Below are 17,540 nucleotides of genomic sequence, written 5' to 3'. Positions count from 1 at the left end.
CCAAACTTCAAGTAGCGGGAGAAGGTACTGCTTATACGCGAGTCAAATGCGCATGCGCAACAGAGCGCTGGCAATTGGTCAAACGAACCTAATGTGAACAGTTGTGACGTCATGCTCATAGCAAGCAGTTTATTGTTACGAAGAATTACAGTCTGCGCCCTACGGCCTTTGACATATTTTTACTATTTGCAAACGCTTGTGCGTGCAAGGTTTTTTGTTGTTGTAAATTGCACATTTCCTTTGTCACTAAAGTTTTATTTTTTTCCCTCTCGTTTATATTTTATTGCTGCAGTTTCATTCTCCAGTAGCAGGATACAATAACATTCTTTGCTAGAGAATCAATTCTGCAGCCAAAATTTAAAAAAAAATTAACTGAAAGCTAAAACAATGAAAAATTCCCGGAATTCCAAAAAATTCCCGGGTTTTTCCCGGTTTTCTCCCAGATGAAAAAATTCCCGGGTTTTTCCCGGATTTCCCGGTTGTCCCAGGTCGCATACACCCTGATATAGGATTCTCCTTGTCACATTTTATTTAAGGAAGTTCATTATTTCATCTTTCAGTCACAAGAGACCTCTTAACACTTACGTAAGAAAATGAAACACTCACAACCTTCCTTACGATGTCATTTATTGTATAGCTACCAGCTTCGGTGCTTCAGTGCACAATCTTCAGGCCTTAGTTGATGCTGAGGGGGCTAACACCATCTGTATACATGATGTATCAGTAGCCAACTGGTTTTCACAGACTTCCTGTAACTGTGATGTTGTCTCTCTGACCATCAACTATTAACTATATGCTCAGGCCTGAAGATGCTGCACAGAAGCACTGAAACTGGTAGCCATACAATAAATGACATCGTAAGGATGGCTGCAGGTGTTTCATTTTCTTACATAAGTGAACGGCCAAAGTCCCCCAGACCTCCAAGCACAAACATAGACATACAACAACTCTTAGCACTTGGTTTTTTGATAACTAATGACCTTTAGAATGTAAAAATAAATGTCTGTGTGCACACACTGCCCATACACAGCTGTTCAAATGATTAAAAGACTTAATAAAATTTACCATTGTAATAATTTCTTTTATTGTTTTTCTTAATTTTTCTGGTATACCTGTAGCTGTGAGAGCTAATCTCTGTATAAAACGGGGATGACAAAACAATAAAGGCACTTCCCAAACATCTGTTTGACGAGACCTGTTCACAGAACTGGCAATACGTACACCACCTTGAGGAATGGCGAAGGCAGACAAGAAATATTTCCTCTGCAAATTATTAGGAGTTACACAGAGCATTAGCTAGCATAAATATGAACAAAACATTTTAAAATACTTTCTCAGAAACTTGATGTAAACTTCACTTAAGAGGAACACACAACTATTTCTAGATGCACATGCAAACCCTTTACAAAACTCTCATAGGCCCTTGAGAGTCCCTCAAGTTAAGTGTCACTGCTTTAACTTGATATAAATAAACCACAATATACAAAAATCTACACTTTAATTTTTTTTTCAGAACTGAAAGCACTACTGGTACACTAAATGAGAAGTAAGCAACACTGTATAACTGATATGGCAGAATTTAATAATAAATTTTACAGACTGAACTTAATTACCACACTAATGTGAACTATTGATGTACAAATAACTAACTTACCAAGAGGTATGCTGGATTCCGTACCAGGGCTGATCCTTTTCTCAGCAGTTTCTTGCTTCAGCCCACTACTTTCACAGCTAGACTTGTGATGCAAGTTTGACTTGCCACTTTTACTATCGAAATGAGTTTTAGGGTGCTTTGCTTTGGATGTTTCTCTAGGTCTATGATTACTAGAAGAACTGCTCCTTGTAGAAGAATCCTGTTTTTTCTTTTTGTTCTCACTGGTATCTTTGTCGTATGTTTCATTGGATTTAGGTTTATGTTTAGAACTCTTTTTTGAGTCTGCATATTTAGAGCGACTGTCCTCAGGAGCACTACTACCTCTGCTATTACTACTATGTTTTTTATTATTGCTTGTTGCACTCTTTTGGTTTTTATGTTCTTCATTCTCATGTTTTGTCACAGATTTTTCTACATGAATTTTCTTCTCTGGATGAGAATCTGTATCAGTTTTCTTACCTGATGATTTTTCCTTTGTATGTTCATGTCTTCTTTCGGTTTTCTTCTCTCTACTTGTTTCTTTTGTATGTTTAATATCATTTACTTTCTTTTCAGGTTCAGCCTTGTTTCTAATTTCGTGAGAACTTTTTGAGTTCCCACTATGTTTCCTGTCACCTTCAACAGCCTTTTTATGTTTATCCTTATTTCTTTCAGAACTGAACTCATTTTTCTCACTCTTCTTGCTTTTCTTTGGCCTGGTTTCTGTTTTTTCACTTTTACTATCCACTTTTTCACTTTTGGTGCTTAAGTTATTTGTACTAGATGTGGCCTCATTCAACTTAACTTTCTGTTGATGTGTATCTTCTTGCTTGTGAGGTTCGGCTGTATCTGTCTCTTCACGAATTACACATGGTTCTTTGTCTCCACAGGTTTTTGCTAGTTCACTCTCAAGATTTTCATTTTCACATAATAGCTGATCCTTAAGATCATTTTCTAGTATTTCTCCTAATAAATTGATTTCATTAGTTATATCTATATCTTCACATATTCTACTGCTAAGTTCTGACTTAGATGTTGGATGATACTCATCTATTGCTTCAGGAATGCATTGTGGTCGGTACTCGGGCTCTATATTGCTCACTGTACTTGGCTCATATATAGAACTTTCTGTGCTATTACTCCTATGAGGTACATACATAGGTTCAAAGTGTGATCCACTTTTATTAGTAGGTTTGTAGTCTATGCTACACATTGCACTGTCATTACTAGGTGCTTCATAATCACTGCTGTCTAATGATTTAAGTGTGGTGGGAACATAAAGATCAGTCTGTTTTTCGTGGCTTGTACTTAAGAATGGCCTATGAACACTTAATTCTGAATCATCATCTTTTTCTACACCTCCAGTATCTGACTCATCACTACTGAATTTTGCATCCAATTCTTCACCTGATGATCCCTGTGAGGGCGACTTCATTGGAGTTGGAATGTATGTATGACTCCATGGTGGAGGTTCAATAGCTGAACTGAACCCAGCACTTCTGTCAGGTTCTATTTTGAGTTTCTTGGCAGGGAAAATCTCTGTTGATGGGCGTTTTGCTAGGACTTTTGTTGATTTCATTAATGATGGTGAGTACGGGATTGGTATATGCCTCTTCTTAAGTTCAGATATTGGGGTTGGTTTATATGACACTTGTGTTGTTGGAACATAACGATTGACAGGAACTGGAACAGTTTCCAGTGGTGGAACAAATTCTTCAATAACATGACTTACTGCTGATTGTGATAAATTACATGATTCAATATCATTAACATTTAAGGCACTTGGGTTAATATCTGAATGCTGTAAAACTTTCTTCACAGCATCGGAGATCAGTTTTTGTAACATGTTTCCTGTCTCTGCTGGTGCTTCAGAAGTGCTTTTTGAGGAAGGTGGCTCGGCTGAATCTGTAACATGATTTGAAACAACTGTTGCAGGATAGTTTGCAAAATACCTTCATACAAAACAAATTTATTTTGGAAAAACCTATCCAAAAATAACACAAATAAATGCTGTTGTCCCACATAGTTATCAATGCCACCTATTATCCAAGAGAGCCAATCTAAATAACAAGCATGACACTTCAACATATGTTATAATTTGACAATTTATTCTCCCTTCAAATGACTATGAAACTGATGTTTATAGATGTGACCAGTAATTCTGGCAAGCACAATACCACTACCAAATATTTCAGCATTACAGTAACATGCACTAACAATTATAATTTTTCCATAACACGAATTTCAGATACAGCTCACAATTTGAGCAGCAAACTGCTAAAAGCATTTTTAAACTATTCTATGTTAAAACATTTGATACTATGAACATGGGCATTATTGTAATCTGTTGTGTTGTATTTTATTCCTCTCATAATGAACATTTTATACATCATCTGCTCGAATTTTTGTCCTTTTTTTTAATTCTCATGTCAGAAACATACATGTACATACATTTTACACAGTTAATTTTTGTCTTGTGATGTACATAGTTACTTAATTCTCGATCACTATTTTTCTGAGTAAAGTTTTATGTTGAACACAATAATATTATTAAATTCAATGGTTGGGAATGGAAACCTCATAACTCCATCTGTCTCCGAAAGCTCCTAATTCCAGTAACTCCATAATCAAAGAGATATCTGAAAGTGCATGGGTTTCTCTAATCCATCAATAACTAGGCTCCAACTGTACAGTTACACATGTAGCAACTTTATTTATTACTTTATATTATTTTTTAAGAAACTGATTTTGAGTCACCTGTAAAATTTAACAAAAGGAATTATGAGGTTTTCATTGCCTGCCATCAAATTGGTTTTCTTTTGAGTGTGCAAATTCCCCAAACTTTATTTTATAAATACAATATGATACACAACATCATGATGATAAATAATCACACAATTCAGATGATCATTTCATCTTTCATAAATTCCTCCACTGAGTAGTAGCATTTTTTCACAAGCAGACCATGTGGTTTTCTCTATGGTAAACCTACCTCTATGCTCAGTAAATCACTACCCATGAGTTTACTGCCAACTTTCATTCCAATGTACTAAGGTGTCTGCTGGCAGGGTTTTGAGCAGTGTTTTGGAATCATGATATTTTTTTGTGTCTAGTGTTGTGCATATGTCTGAAACAGTTTTCTTCAGTTACCTCAGGATTAATGGGTAAAAAAATGATAATGTAAAATTTGTACAATACAGGGGCAGGTAATATTTTGAGGTTCTTGGGTAAAAGGCAATAGGATGTTCTTGGAGGTTCACCACACATTTTTCTAATGATTCTTATTTGGAGTAGCAGGATTTGTGACTTGTGGTTTGAATTCTGCCAGAAAATTAAACTACACAGCATCCATAATTAAAGTTCCAGTTTAAAAATGCTGTAGAACAAGAAACACTTATCAAAATGATGTAAAATTTGAACAGCACATTATTGATGCAGGGGGAAACTTCCTGCAACAAAATAAAATTTATCATCAGATGAGAAAAACTGGTTTGTAATTGACATCTGTTTCTAATTCTTGGGACACTGGTACAAGACATTTTCAATATGCTGTCCACCATTTTCTACCACATCGTGAAATCAAGAAACACCATGTTCCACAACAGATTGGAGTGTCTCGAAAGTCATGTTCAGAATGCACAGCACAATGTATGCCTTAAATTCAGCTATGTTTATAATTGAAGCACTGAACAAATCTTTCAGATAATCCCACAGCCAGAAGTCACAAGGATTAAAAATCAGGCTGTTGGTAAATGACGGATGATAATTCTAGCATTTCCAAAATGCCTCTGCAGAAGTCACTTCACTGGTTGTGCAATGTGCAGAACACGAAGGGTTGAAATGATGATGGTGCGCATAAGATTCTCATAGTGTTTACCAGTGATGGTACAGGTAACTGGATCCGCAGGACTCATCTCCTTACTGATGACCTCAGCAGTTTGTTCCCGCAGGTACTTACCAGTCCATCAACCCGCACCACAAAGTCACCTTTGCAGAATGAAGTGTTACCAGCTGATGTGCATGAAGATTTTCTATTGCCCGTATTCCGCAATTCTGTATATTGACATGTCTTTGGAAATGGAAATGCACTTTGTCTGTCCACAGAACGTTCCATGGCCATTCACTGTCCACCTCCATGTGAGCAAGAAATTACAGAGCGAACGTTGTCTTGTTGGGAGATCAACAGGAAACAACTACTGAACATGGCTGGTTTTGTATGGACAACAATGCAGGATATTTCATAGGATTTTATGGACCATGTGCACAGGCACGTCCAATGTTCGGACAATACCCCTTGCGCTGTATGTTTGCACACTATCGCACAATCCCCCCAACTACGCTGTGGCCACATCTTTGAAGGATGTTGCATGAACTGCTTTACTCCCTCTGCCACACTGCACTTCACTTCAAAAGAACCTGTCTTTTCGAATTTTGTAATCATTTTCTCCAGAGCCTTAGCAGACATAGAACCAATGCCTTTTTTCGTGCCACTGAGAGTCCAGAACATCAACAGGGCTACTGGCACACAGTCACGATCACCGTTCTTGTAAAAGATCTTTACCAGCAGCATGCGATCCTTCATGGAGACAGCCATGTTTGGCATCTCAGCCACAAACCATAAAACAGCTTTTTTTTTTTTGTTCTACAGTGTTTCCCCCTGCATCAATAATATGCTGTTCAAATTTGATGTTATTTTGCATGTGGTTCTCTTTCTATTGTGAAGCTGTAACTTTAATTATGGATCAAAGTAACTGCAGTACATCACTTCCCTGCTGTTTATGTCTGTTATACGAGGCAATATGTCCATTGGAAAAGAAAGGCTGTTTGATTTAGTAGCTAAATAATCTGTGTGTGCTTGCCAGCTTAGATTTTTGTCCAAGTTTAATCCCAAGAATTTGATGGTCTGAGCTTCTTCCGTAACTTTATTATTATTTATGATACCAATGTCATGGATTTTTGTTTGTTTGTTTGTTTGTTTGGTTTTGAACTGCATAACCAGTGTCTTTGAAATTTAAGTTTAAAACCATTTTATTAAAACCATGTATCTACATTGTTAAGTGTGTTCATGACACCATCCAGAATTTCTCTCGCATTTTGTTTGTCTACAGAAATTTCACAGTCCACAGCATATACCATAGGCTCCACATTAAGTGACAAATCTAAACAATGTCTGACTGCATATACAAAATGGACCTCCAGCACTTAAAAGTAACACATTAAACGTTAACTGTAGTAGCAAAACTCATGGGAATAGATGGAAGTTGAGTAAAACAGTGTGCTGTTGTGCGAAACACTAATCAAAAAGGATTTAGCAAGAGCTGCCACATTCATGAAAATCTGAAAGGAAGCAAATGTGTGTCATTCCAAAAATACAATCAAAACATTTTTAAAAAAGTAGTACCAAGTTGGCAAGAAATCTGACAAGCTTAGGAGTGCCTCTCCCCCATTTTTGTTACATAGCCACATGTTGTTTTAAATAGATTCCAGTTTTGTTGATTATTAAGGTCTTAACTACCATATTTTCATTATTCCCACAATCAGTGAAATATGTCTGCTGGTTTTAAAGAAGAAATCCTGATCACAGCTTCATGGATTTATCACCACCTCCCTCACCCATATACTAAGGTTAGACGTGGTCTGAGGCCTCGTCGTCATCCATTGCACCCATTTCCCATTACATGTAACTAATCTGTTACAAGAAGAAATTTTATATTATGGAAGAGAAGAGAAAGAAATACTTTCTAGAGCCAAATAGTGTTGGTCAATGACATCAGAGTAAACCAGTTCCTGCAATTTCTTCACTTTCTCTAAGAGCTTGTAACATACAGGAAATTAAGGGAAAAGAGCATACAATGTCACTACCATATAACTTTGCAGTGTTTACAGTTTCTCACTGCCAATGATACACACAGTGTCTCCCATTACTGCAGACCAACTGGGGTGGCAGCAATCTTGGTCATTTGACCAGGTTGGGTGGTAAGGAGATGGAAAGAGGCACTGGGTGGGAATCAGGTGGAACAGCAGAGCAGGTGGTTGGCAAAGAATGCTCCTATGTAGAAGTGTACAGGGGAGGGGTGTGGTACCGACAGAGGGAGGAGCCACACAGATAAAAACCTTTATATGTTCATCAGCTAATTATATTGCAATATAAAAATGCACTACTATTTTATGCTTTTGAGTTTCCAGGCATCATAAATTTCTTAATGACTTTGGATCATTGGAAGAGGTTGCTAGTTAACAGAAGAGTTAATGTCAATCAATTTTATTGTTGTGAAGAAGAAAACAGCATATGAAACAAAGTTACTGCACACCAGGAAGCATAATGTATATGCCACTGCAATCCAAATCCTTTGGTCTTAGAAGTGTAAAATTGATATAAATACTGAACCACACAAGGTTCTCAAATTTTTACATCACTACTCAAGTGTCATCTCAATACACACTTGGTAACACTTATCCACAAATACATGAATACATTTTGCACACAATGCCTGAAAATATTTTGTATCGATAATGGTTTCTATCATATTACTATCTACCAAACAGACAACACAAGTGCGTGCCTAAAGTATGTTCCATGATTTAAAAACAACAAAATCCACCTGATGATTGCATGATTATTAAAAAACCCAACCGACTTAAATACAAAAATTGATTTCAAAGAGAAAATCAATGAATTTTTTGTGTACTAAAATGGTTACCATACTAAAAACATTTGTCAGAGAAGCTTGAGTGTTTATATGTTCCAAGATCATACAAGACGTTTTCACACCTCACATGCAACAAGGACTAACCATACGATTACAGGATGGAACACAGAGAAGAGTTAGTCATGTTAAGACTTATTAAGCAAATTATGTATATTCAGTAGTTAGTGCACACACAACACAAGACAATTAAGAAAAATCATGGACAGATGGAACTACTCAAAAATGTACACGTCTATTTAATAAAATAGGGTCATCATACTACATCAAACCATTTAATCATTTGTAGTTGAGTACTTTAATGTATTTGAAATGAACATCGGCCCACATTCTGTGAATATACGGTTGAGGACTGGTCTTTACATTATGAGCAAATGATTAAATACTGTTATGAAATTCTCCTTTTTTTTTTATATAGGTTTCTACATGAATTTTATGTCTATTAGCAATAAAACAGAGGAGATTTCTCTTCTGTGGGCTGCACATCTACTTAATTGTGTTACGAGGATGGGAAGTCACTAAAATGAATGATGTAGTAGATCATACTGTTTGCCTATGAATACTATAGGTACACTTGATTGTGTTATGGTAAATACAAACCACTAAAAGGAATTGAAAAATACAGAAAACTGTTCAGATAAGAGTCTTCAGGCTGATCACCAAATTTAGTTTTTATAATGGGTGAATGTTGGTGACTGCGTAATATGAGGAGGGACTTCTTAAATTAATGTAGATGAGCAGCAACAAATCTATAAAATGTACAGAGCAATTACGTAGAGGAGGAGTTGGAAAAACATGGCAAATTATGGATTTTCTCCAAGATGGATCTTTCACTTGCAGTAAAGTGTTGCACTGCTCCAAAACTGCTTGGCAGACTAAAACTGTGTGCCACTTGTGGACTTTAATCTGGAATATTACGTTTTCTATATTTCCTGTCTCTGTAATACTCTGAAGAGCCAAAGAAACTGGTACAGCTGCCTAATATCGAGTATGGCCCCCGTGAGCACACAGAAGTGCTGTAACACAATGTAGCATGGATTCAACTAATGGCTGAAGTACTACTGAAGGGACTGACACCATGAATCCTGTCCATAAATCTGTAAGAGTACGAGGAGGTGGAGATCTCTTCTGAACAGCATGTCGCAAGGCATTCCAGATGTGCTCAATAACGTTCATGTCTGGGGAGTTTGGTGGCCAGCAGAAGTGTGTAAACTGAGAAGAGTGTTCCTGAAGCCCCTCTGTAGCAATTCTGGACGTGTGGGGTGTTGCATTGTCCTGCTACAATTGCCCATGTCTGTCAGAATGCACAATGGACATGAATGGATGCAGGTGATCAGACAGGATGCTTACATACGTGTCACCTGTCAGAGTTGTATCTAGACGTATCAGGGTCCCATATCACTCCAACTGCACCAGCTCCACATCATCACATAGCATCCACTAGCTTGAACAGTCCCCTGCTGACATGCTGGGTCCATGGAGTCATGAGTTTCTCTCCATACCTGTACACGTCCATCCACTTGATACAATTTGAAATGAGGCTCATCTGACCAGGCAACATGTTTCCAGTCATCAACAGTCCAATGTTGGTGTTGACGGGCCCAGGCGAGGCGTAAAGCTTTGTGTCATGCAGTCATCAAGGGTACACGAGAGGCCCTTCAGTTCCAAAAGCCCATATCAATGATATTTTGTTGAGTGGTTCACATGCTGACACTTTTTGATGGCCCAGTACTGAAATCTGCAGCAATCGGGGTTGCAGTTCTGTTACATTGAATGATTCTCTTCAGTCATCGTCGGTCCCATTCTTGCAGGATCTTTTTCTGGTTGCAGCGATGTCAGAGATTTGATGTTTTACCGGGTTCCTGATTTTCACAGTGCACTTGTGAAATGGTCATATGGGAAAACCCCTCTTCATCACTACCTTGTGTGCTGACTATAACACCACATTCAGACTTACTTAAATCTTGATAACCTGCCATTGTAGTAGCAGTAGCCGATCTGACAACTGTCCGCCCCCGATAGCTGAGTGGACAGCGCGACAGACTGTCAATCCTAAGGGCCCGGGTTCGATTCCCAGCTGGGTCGGAGATTTTCTCCGCTCAGGGACAGGGTGTTGTGTTGTCCTAATCATCATCATTTCATTTACATCGACGCGCAAGTCACTGAAGTGGCGTCAAATCGAAAGACTTGCACCAGGCGTGCGGTCTACCCGACGGGAGGCTCTCGTCACATGCCATTATTATATTATCTGACAACTGTGACACTTGTTATCTTATATAGGCGTTGCCAATCACAGCACCGTATTCTGCCTGTTTACATGTCCATCTCTATTTGAATACGCATGCCAATACCAGTTTCTTTGGTGTTTCAGTGTAAATCTCCCTGTAGCCTGAAATTTTCTTTACACCCCCATGAAGTCTTGTGAGTGAGCGTGCCAAGTTTCAATCGCTTCAGACAGATAGCTTAGCTGCAGGACAGTTTCAAAATGGCATCTGTAGGTGATGTATGTTATGAATAATGTGCTGTCATTGAATTTCTCACTGCAGAGAAAGAAACTGCGGGGAATATTCATAAGCACTTGTGCAAAGTCTATGAAGCATCTGCTGTCAACAGAAGTACAGTTAGTCGCTGGGCACAAACGGTGAGGTCATAAGGAGGCAGTTCAGCGGAGATGCACGATTTGCAGCAGTTGGGGAGACTATCCATGGCTGTCACATCTGACATGTTGCAGTGAGCTGATGTCATTCTTGAGGACAGATGCATTATGACTCGGCAGTTGGCGCGCTGCATCTGTCAATCAGCAAAGGAAGCATAGATGCAATTATCAGCACGCTTGGATATTCAAAAGTGTGTGCAAGATGTGTCCCGCAGTGTCTAACAGTGGATTACAAATCGCACAGAAAAAACATTTGTCTTGATTTGATGTAACACTCTGAAGCTGAGGGGGAGGCCTTCCTGTCCCTGATTGTGACAAGTGATGAAACATGGGTTCACCATGCCCTAAACAAAATGACATTCAATGGAATGGCGCCATTCCCACTCCCCACAGAAGAAAAACTTCAAAGCAACTGCTTCCATCGATAAGGTCATGATCACCGTGTTCTGGGACTGTGAAGGTGTGATTCTCATTGATTGATGCCAAGAGGCGGTACCATTAATTCAGAAGTGTATGTCAACACATTAACAAAACTCAAGACACACTTCTGGCGACTTTGGTGTCACAGTAAACCAGGAGATATTTTGCTGCAACACGATAACGTTCAGCCCCACACAAGTCTGAGGACTACTAAACACATCGCAAAAGAGGGTTGGACAGTGTTACCCCATCCACCCTACAGCCCTGACCTAGCCCCCTTGGACTTCCACTTGTTTGGGCCATTCGTGGAAGACATTTTGAGGATGATGAGGAGGTGATTCACACAGTGAAGCACTGGCTCTGCCACCAGGACAAGGATTGGTACTGACAGGGCATACACGCCCTTGTTTTGTGCTCGAGGTAGGCCATGGAACGGGATGGAGATTACGTGGAAAAATAGGGTGTGTAGATAAAACACCTTTCTTTCATGTGTGTAATTTTCATTATGTTCAATAAAGAATTGTTGAAGACGAAAAATGCCATGCATTACTTTCTGGGCGACACTCATACATGGTTCAATCTAAATGACAGTAATGTTGACTGTACAGTGTAACTTTAGAAATTGCTTAGTACAGCTATACTGCAGAGTTTGTCTCTCATTCAGCCTCTTCTGTGTAATGGCATATTTACTGCCATTGCTAATATCACAAACAGAAGCACATCATTTAAAGAGAAAACTTTCATCTTTCACAGGAAACAGATGAGACTACATTTCATCTGACAACATAGTGCAAAGCAGCAGAATCACGCAGAAGATTTCAAGGTACCAATTAACAGCTGCTGTGGGTGCAAGATGCTATGAGATGCAAATTATGACATGTTCTACCACTGACAACTGCTAGCTGGGTTCCGAAGACACCATAAGTTTCTTTCCGAAATTGACGGAAATGATGAAGACTTCTAATCTAACACATACATTAAAAACAAATAACTATAATTTGTAGCAGAATATTCAGAATTACTATGTGTCGTATCAGCCGCCGCACTGCAGCCGTCAACTCGGCGTGGCATGCTACAACACGCGCGGCACACAGCAAGTACCGCTGGCGCCACACACGATGTCAACAACTGGCGCAAGTAAACGCGTCGTCGCAGGGTTAGCGGCAGCCTACACACCACTATCGATACGGATTACCCTGGCGGCACTGCCCTTGCCAACAGAGTGAGCAACCGTATAAGGGCGCCATCTATCAACACTCTGATTGGCCGGACCGGTGGATTTAAGCGAGCTCCCTGAGCCCTTTTAACCAGTTCAATCTTCACCGATGACTGTGTTGCTGCCCGGCTGCTGGATTCACGACAACCGAACCGTACTGTGGCCTCCCTGGCTGGAAACTTGCAACACGTCGGTATCGACCGGTTGGCAGTGGTTTGGACTTGTATTCTCTACTAGTGACTCTGATTTCTCCTTGGCGCTACAGCCATGCGAAGTGTTGTGTAGTCGAACTTAAGTTTTGTTTTGAGTGACATGAAGGTCAAATAAATTTGGTTATCACGGAATATTTGTTGTGTTATAGTGCGAACATAACACTAAGCTGTCTCTGGATTGAATCCAGGTGCTTGAGACAAATTAAAGATCTCCAATAATGGTCTTCACTGGAGATTTCTTCATCTGCACTTTACATGAGGAGCCATAAGAAAATATACAGAAAGAATACGTATGGCATGCACATAGAAACTGTTTTTGGCGAGCTAAACATCTACGGAAATCTAATCTGCAATATGGATTAGTCAATATTCAGCAGAGAAGAAAAAGGATGCTTTGCATCATGTAAATGGATCAACATTTCTATTATTGTATTTTCATGAATAAATTGTCCACCCCCCCGGTAGCTGAATGGTCAGCGTGATGGATTGTCTATCCTCTGGGCCCAGGTTCGATTTCCAGCTGGGTTGGGGAATTCTCTCCACCCAGGGACTGGGTGTTGTGCTATCGGTATCATCATCATCATCATCATCAACATCATCATAATATCATCGACTGCAGGTCGCCAAAGTGGTGTCAAACTGAAAGACCGGCACCCTGCGAACGGTCTGCCTGACGGGGGGCCCTACCCATATGATTAAATAAATAATGAATAAATTATTACAGAGCTTTAAAACTTTGAAGTTTACTCCAATCTGACCCAATGTTAGATTCACTTCTAGTGATCTACAAATCACACAGTTATTAATGAATAACATGCTACTTTCATAATATTCTTGCTATCAAAGTTTGTAATTACTTCTATAGTGAAATTTGCTGTAACTACTACTAATCAATTTTTGTGTGCAGACCATCTTAGTTCAATTTCACACAAATACTCTGGTTCTGCCAATGAGAGTCCAGTGTCTTCTTGCAGAGGCCTTGCATTCAGGATGACAGGGATTCAAATCGCTGTTCAAACAACTAACTTTTGGCTGTTCTCATTTCCCCTAACGCATTAGTTAAACATGACTTCTGGAATGGTTCCTCTGAAAATGCTGTGACCAGTTTGCTGCCTCATCCTTGTAAAATCCAATCCAATCTTTCTCTGCTTTCATATATCTCTCTGTCACTTAACATGTCCTACTGTGTGAAATGGCCAAAGAATAAACAAAATATATAAAATCACAACAGTCACAAGTTGCTTGATACCAGTAAGTGTCATTAGAGACCACACATTAGCTCAGTTAAGGATGGGGAAGATAACTATCCAGTTATCAGTAACTCTAACTGGAAATAAACAGTGAAAAATTGTCCTTGCAATATTCAGAAGTAGCATGATGGCATACATCTGATCTGACACAAAAACTTAAAACTTAAAATGTTTTATGGGGGATTCAAACCCTACTTTTCCCAAATGTAACTTCAGTAGCTACTGTTCCACATTGTTATTTCCACTTAAAACAGGTTACTTTGTGAAATGGAAGAAGGTTGAAGTTTGGTGTACTCATTAGAAATTAAACGGAAGCTAATTTGGCAACATCAGAAATGGAAATTCAGTAGCCCCTGAACAAGATTCTAATGACAACCTGTGTGTCACTTCACCCATACTTTCAAAAATCACGGCAAGACGAAATACTGAAGGTTGCAGAGGATTAGATACGCTAAAACTAAAATTCCAGTAGAAATCTTTGGATAAGACACAAAATATTGAATTTAAGTGGTAAAAGGAGGAAATATAAAAATGTGGCAAATGAAGCAGGCAAAATTGAACACGTCAAAAAAATGAAACTGACTGGAAGTGCAAAGTGGCAACGCAGGAATGGCAGGGGTATAAATGCAAAGCTGTACAGAGAGGCCACTTACAGGGAAACTGTGACACATTTGGAGAAATGAGAAGCACCTGTATTAATATTAAGAGATCATCTGACAAGAAAGTACTAAACAAAAGAAGGGATGGCTGAGAGGTGGAAGAAATACGTAGAAGGTCTAGAGGAAATAAGTGAAGCCAAGGTGGGAGATACGATACTGCATGAATTCAACAGTGCACTTGAAGATCTAAGTAAACACACAGCTCCAGTAGTAGACACCATTTCCTCAGAATTATTGAGATCCTTGGGAGACCTATCCATGACAAAACTATTCCAGCTGGTATGCAAGATATATGAGACAAATGAAATACACTCAGACTTGAATGGTTGGCTGGTGGGTTGGGGAAAGATCAGACAGCGAGATCATTGGTTCCATGATCTAAGGTGACAAAAATTAAAGGAGGAATAGCACAGCACAGTTCAGTCCAGTCAGTGGGAAAGGAAAACAAGCAAACAATAAGGCTAAACGAATGCTGGGGCAGCAGGAAGAGGAAGGAGCAGGAGGGAGGGGGGGGGGGGGGGGGGGGTGACAGCAGGGGTTGCCCCAAAGACACTATGCACGACAGGGTGTCGGCACTGCCGCTAACCCATCCCAATCCCCACACTGTTTTATGATCACAACACTACTTGGACATCATCAGAGGAATAAGATACAAGAAAAGGGGAAACAAAACAGTACAAAGGACCAGAGAAAACATACGGAAAAAAGAGGGAAAACCAGGCCAACATGGATGCAAGGCCAAAGGCCTCCCAAACTAATGCCAACATTAAGCTAGGGACACCAATTCCGGAAGGAAATTCAGATACTTAAATCTGAGAGGATAAACCACATTCATGAAGAAAACCGAGGACAGATGTAACCAAGCTAACATTTAAGACAAGAAAGCTGGTAGGGCATATTTAGCGCAAAGGGCCAAAAGATGGGAACAGTCCAGCAAAATATGGATCACCATGAGGAGGAACTCCGCAGCAATAAAGAGGGATGGGGGAAGGAGGAGGGTGCTCATTATGGAGTACAAATCCATGGGTCAACCTGATATGGCCAATACAAAGATGACAGTGCAAGGTAGATTCCCAGCAGCAGATGATACAGAGGGAAGAACACCACATGGTAGAACCCCTTGATCACACAAAGTTTATTAGAGAGGATGGTGGCTCCCCAAGCTGAGCTAAAAGGAATTTTATGTGAAGCTGCAAATCTGCCACTGGAGGGGTCTCTGAGAATGGAGGCTAGGTTGCTGCCCACCAGCCAGGCAAAGCAAGTTCATTAACCAGGATACCCATGTGGCCAGGAACCCAAAGGAAATCAACCGAATGAGCAGCATGGTCAAGATCAGCGAAAAGGTTATGGATAGCAGAGGCCAAGGGATGGCAGGAAAAACAATGGGTGATAGCCCGAAGGCCACTCATTGAGTCCTTACATAACAAAACTTGAGTGAGGGAGAACTGTTTAATACAAAAGAGGGCCTGATAGATGGCTAACACAGTTCTGCACTAGACATCCCACACGTGGCAAGCAAGAGAGACAGTGTTCCCTGCCAATGGAAGAAGTGAAGGCATATCCTATATGATTTGTGGATTTAGAGCCATCAGTGTAAGAAGCAAAATCATCTCTAAACTCCCATAAGAGTGGACAGAACAAACAACGGAACACCATCAGAGCAATGGAGGCTTTTGCACCCCACAAGAAATCCATCCGAGTCCAGGGCTGAGGGACTAACCAAGGAGTGGGGAGCAGGGGGGGGGGGGGGGGGGAGAGGAGGATGTGGGGAACAGGACAACCAACAAACAAAGAGGGAAGATGGAAATCATGGCATAGAGAAGTGGGGCGGAGCCGAACCAGTAAACCCACTCACGGGCAGGCAGTGGGTGGGTGATGCCATGAAGCCACAAAAAGATCAGAATGGGAGGAGTAAGCACAGAAAGAGCAGACAGCAAAGGCATAGGGAACCAGGAGCTGGGACCACTGAACTGAAAGGGGAACGGGGGTGAGGGTGGGAGCCCACCATTAGCCAGAAGACCATCAACAGAGCTAATGCAAAAGGCACCGATGGCCAAACGGATACCACAATCATGGACCGGGTCCAAGGGAGCAGTGTGGAATGGGAAGCTGAGCCATAAACTTGACAACCATAGTCCACATGGGACAGAACTAAGGCCTGATAAAGACAGGGAGGAGTCGAATGATCTGTGCCCCAGGAGGTGTAGGCAAGTAAGCAAAGGACACTGAGTTTACAGAAACAATCTCGAGAAGGCAGATTTGGGGCAACCAAGTAAGCTTGTAGTAAAAAAGATGAGCTAAGAAACTAAACTAGGGGACCACAGCCAGACTTGGGTGTCGATATAGAGCTCCAGATCAGGATGGTCTGTAGAACAGTGACAGAATTGCACCACTCATGATTTAAGGCGGTAGAACTGAAAACCATGTGAGATTGTCCACACGGAAGCACACCAGATGGCACACTGGAACTGTCCCTCCACAGTGGCCACTGAGAGGGAACTAGCTTGGATACACAAATGGTCCACACATACAGCAAGGGTGACTAACGGTCCAATGGGGACCATAAGTCCATTAATAGCAATGAGAGTAAGGACACTTAATACAGAACACTGTGGAATGCCATTCTCCTTGGCCTGTGAAGAGTTGAGAATGTTGCCACCCTGAACTCTGATTACAGATTGGACAGGGACTGGCGAATAAAAATCAGGAGGGGCCCCGAACACCCCAACTCATGGAGCGTAAGAAAGATGTCATGGCACCAAGCCTTGTCGTAGGTCTTACAAAGAT

General features: G+C 40.4%; 1 protein-coding gene across 1 annotated transcript in view; it reads right to left on the bottom strand.

Moving 5' to 3' along the window:
- Nucleotides 1-17,540, bottom strand: part of LOC126469754 (RNA exonuclease 1 homolog) — a 223,285-nt gene that overhangs the window by 191,717 nt on the left and 14,028 nt on the right. The window contains exon 2 of the mRNA XM_050096969.1: nucleotides 1,655-3,538. Within this exon, the coding sequence (XP_049952926.1) occupies nucleotides 1,655-3,538 (1,884 nt within the window). The remainder of the gene's footprint in view (nucleotides 1-1,654; nucleotides 3,539-17,540) is intronic.

This window comes from Schistocerca serialis, chromosome 3 (genome assembly GCF_023864345.2).
Source record: "Schistocerca serialis cubense isolate TAMUIC-IGC-003099 chromosome 3, iqSchSeri2.2, whole genome shotgun sequence".
Classification (NCBI taxonomy): Eukaryota; Metazoa; Arthropoda; class Insecta; order Orthoptera; family Acrididae; genus Schistocerca; species Schistocerca serialis.
Note: the sequence above shows the minus strand (reverse complement) of the source record. Positions and strands in the feature narration are given on the sequence as shown.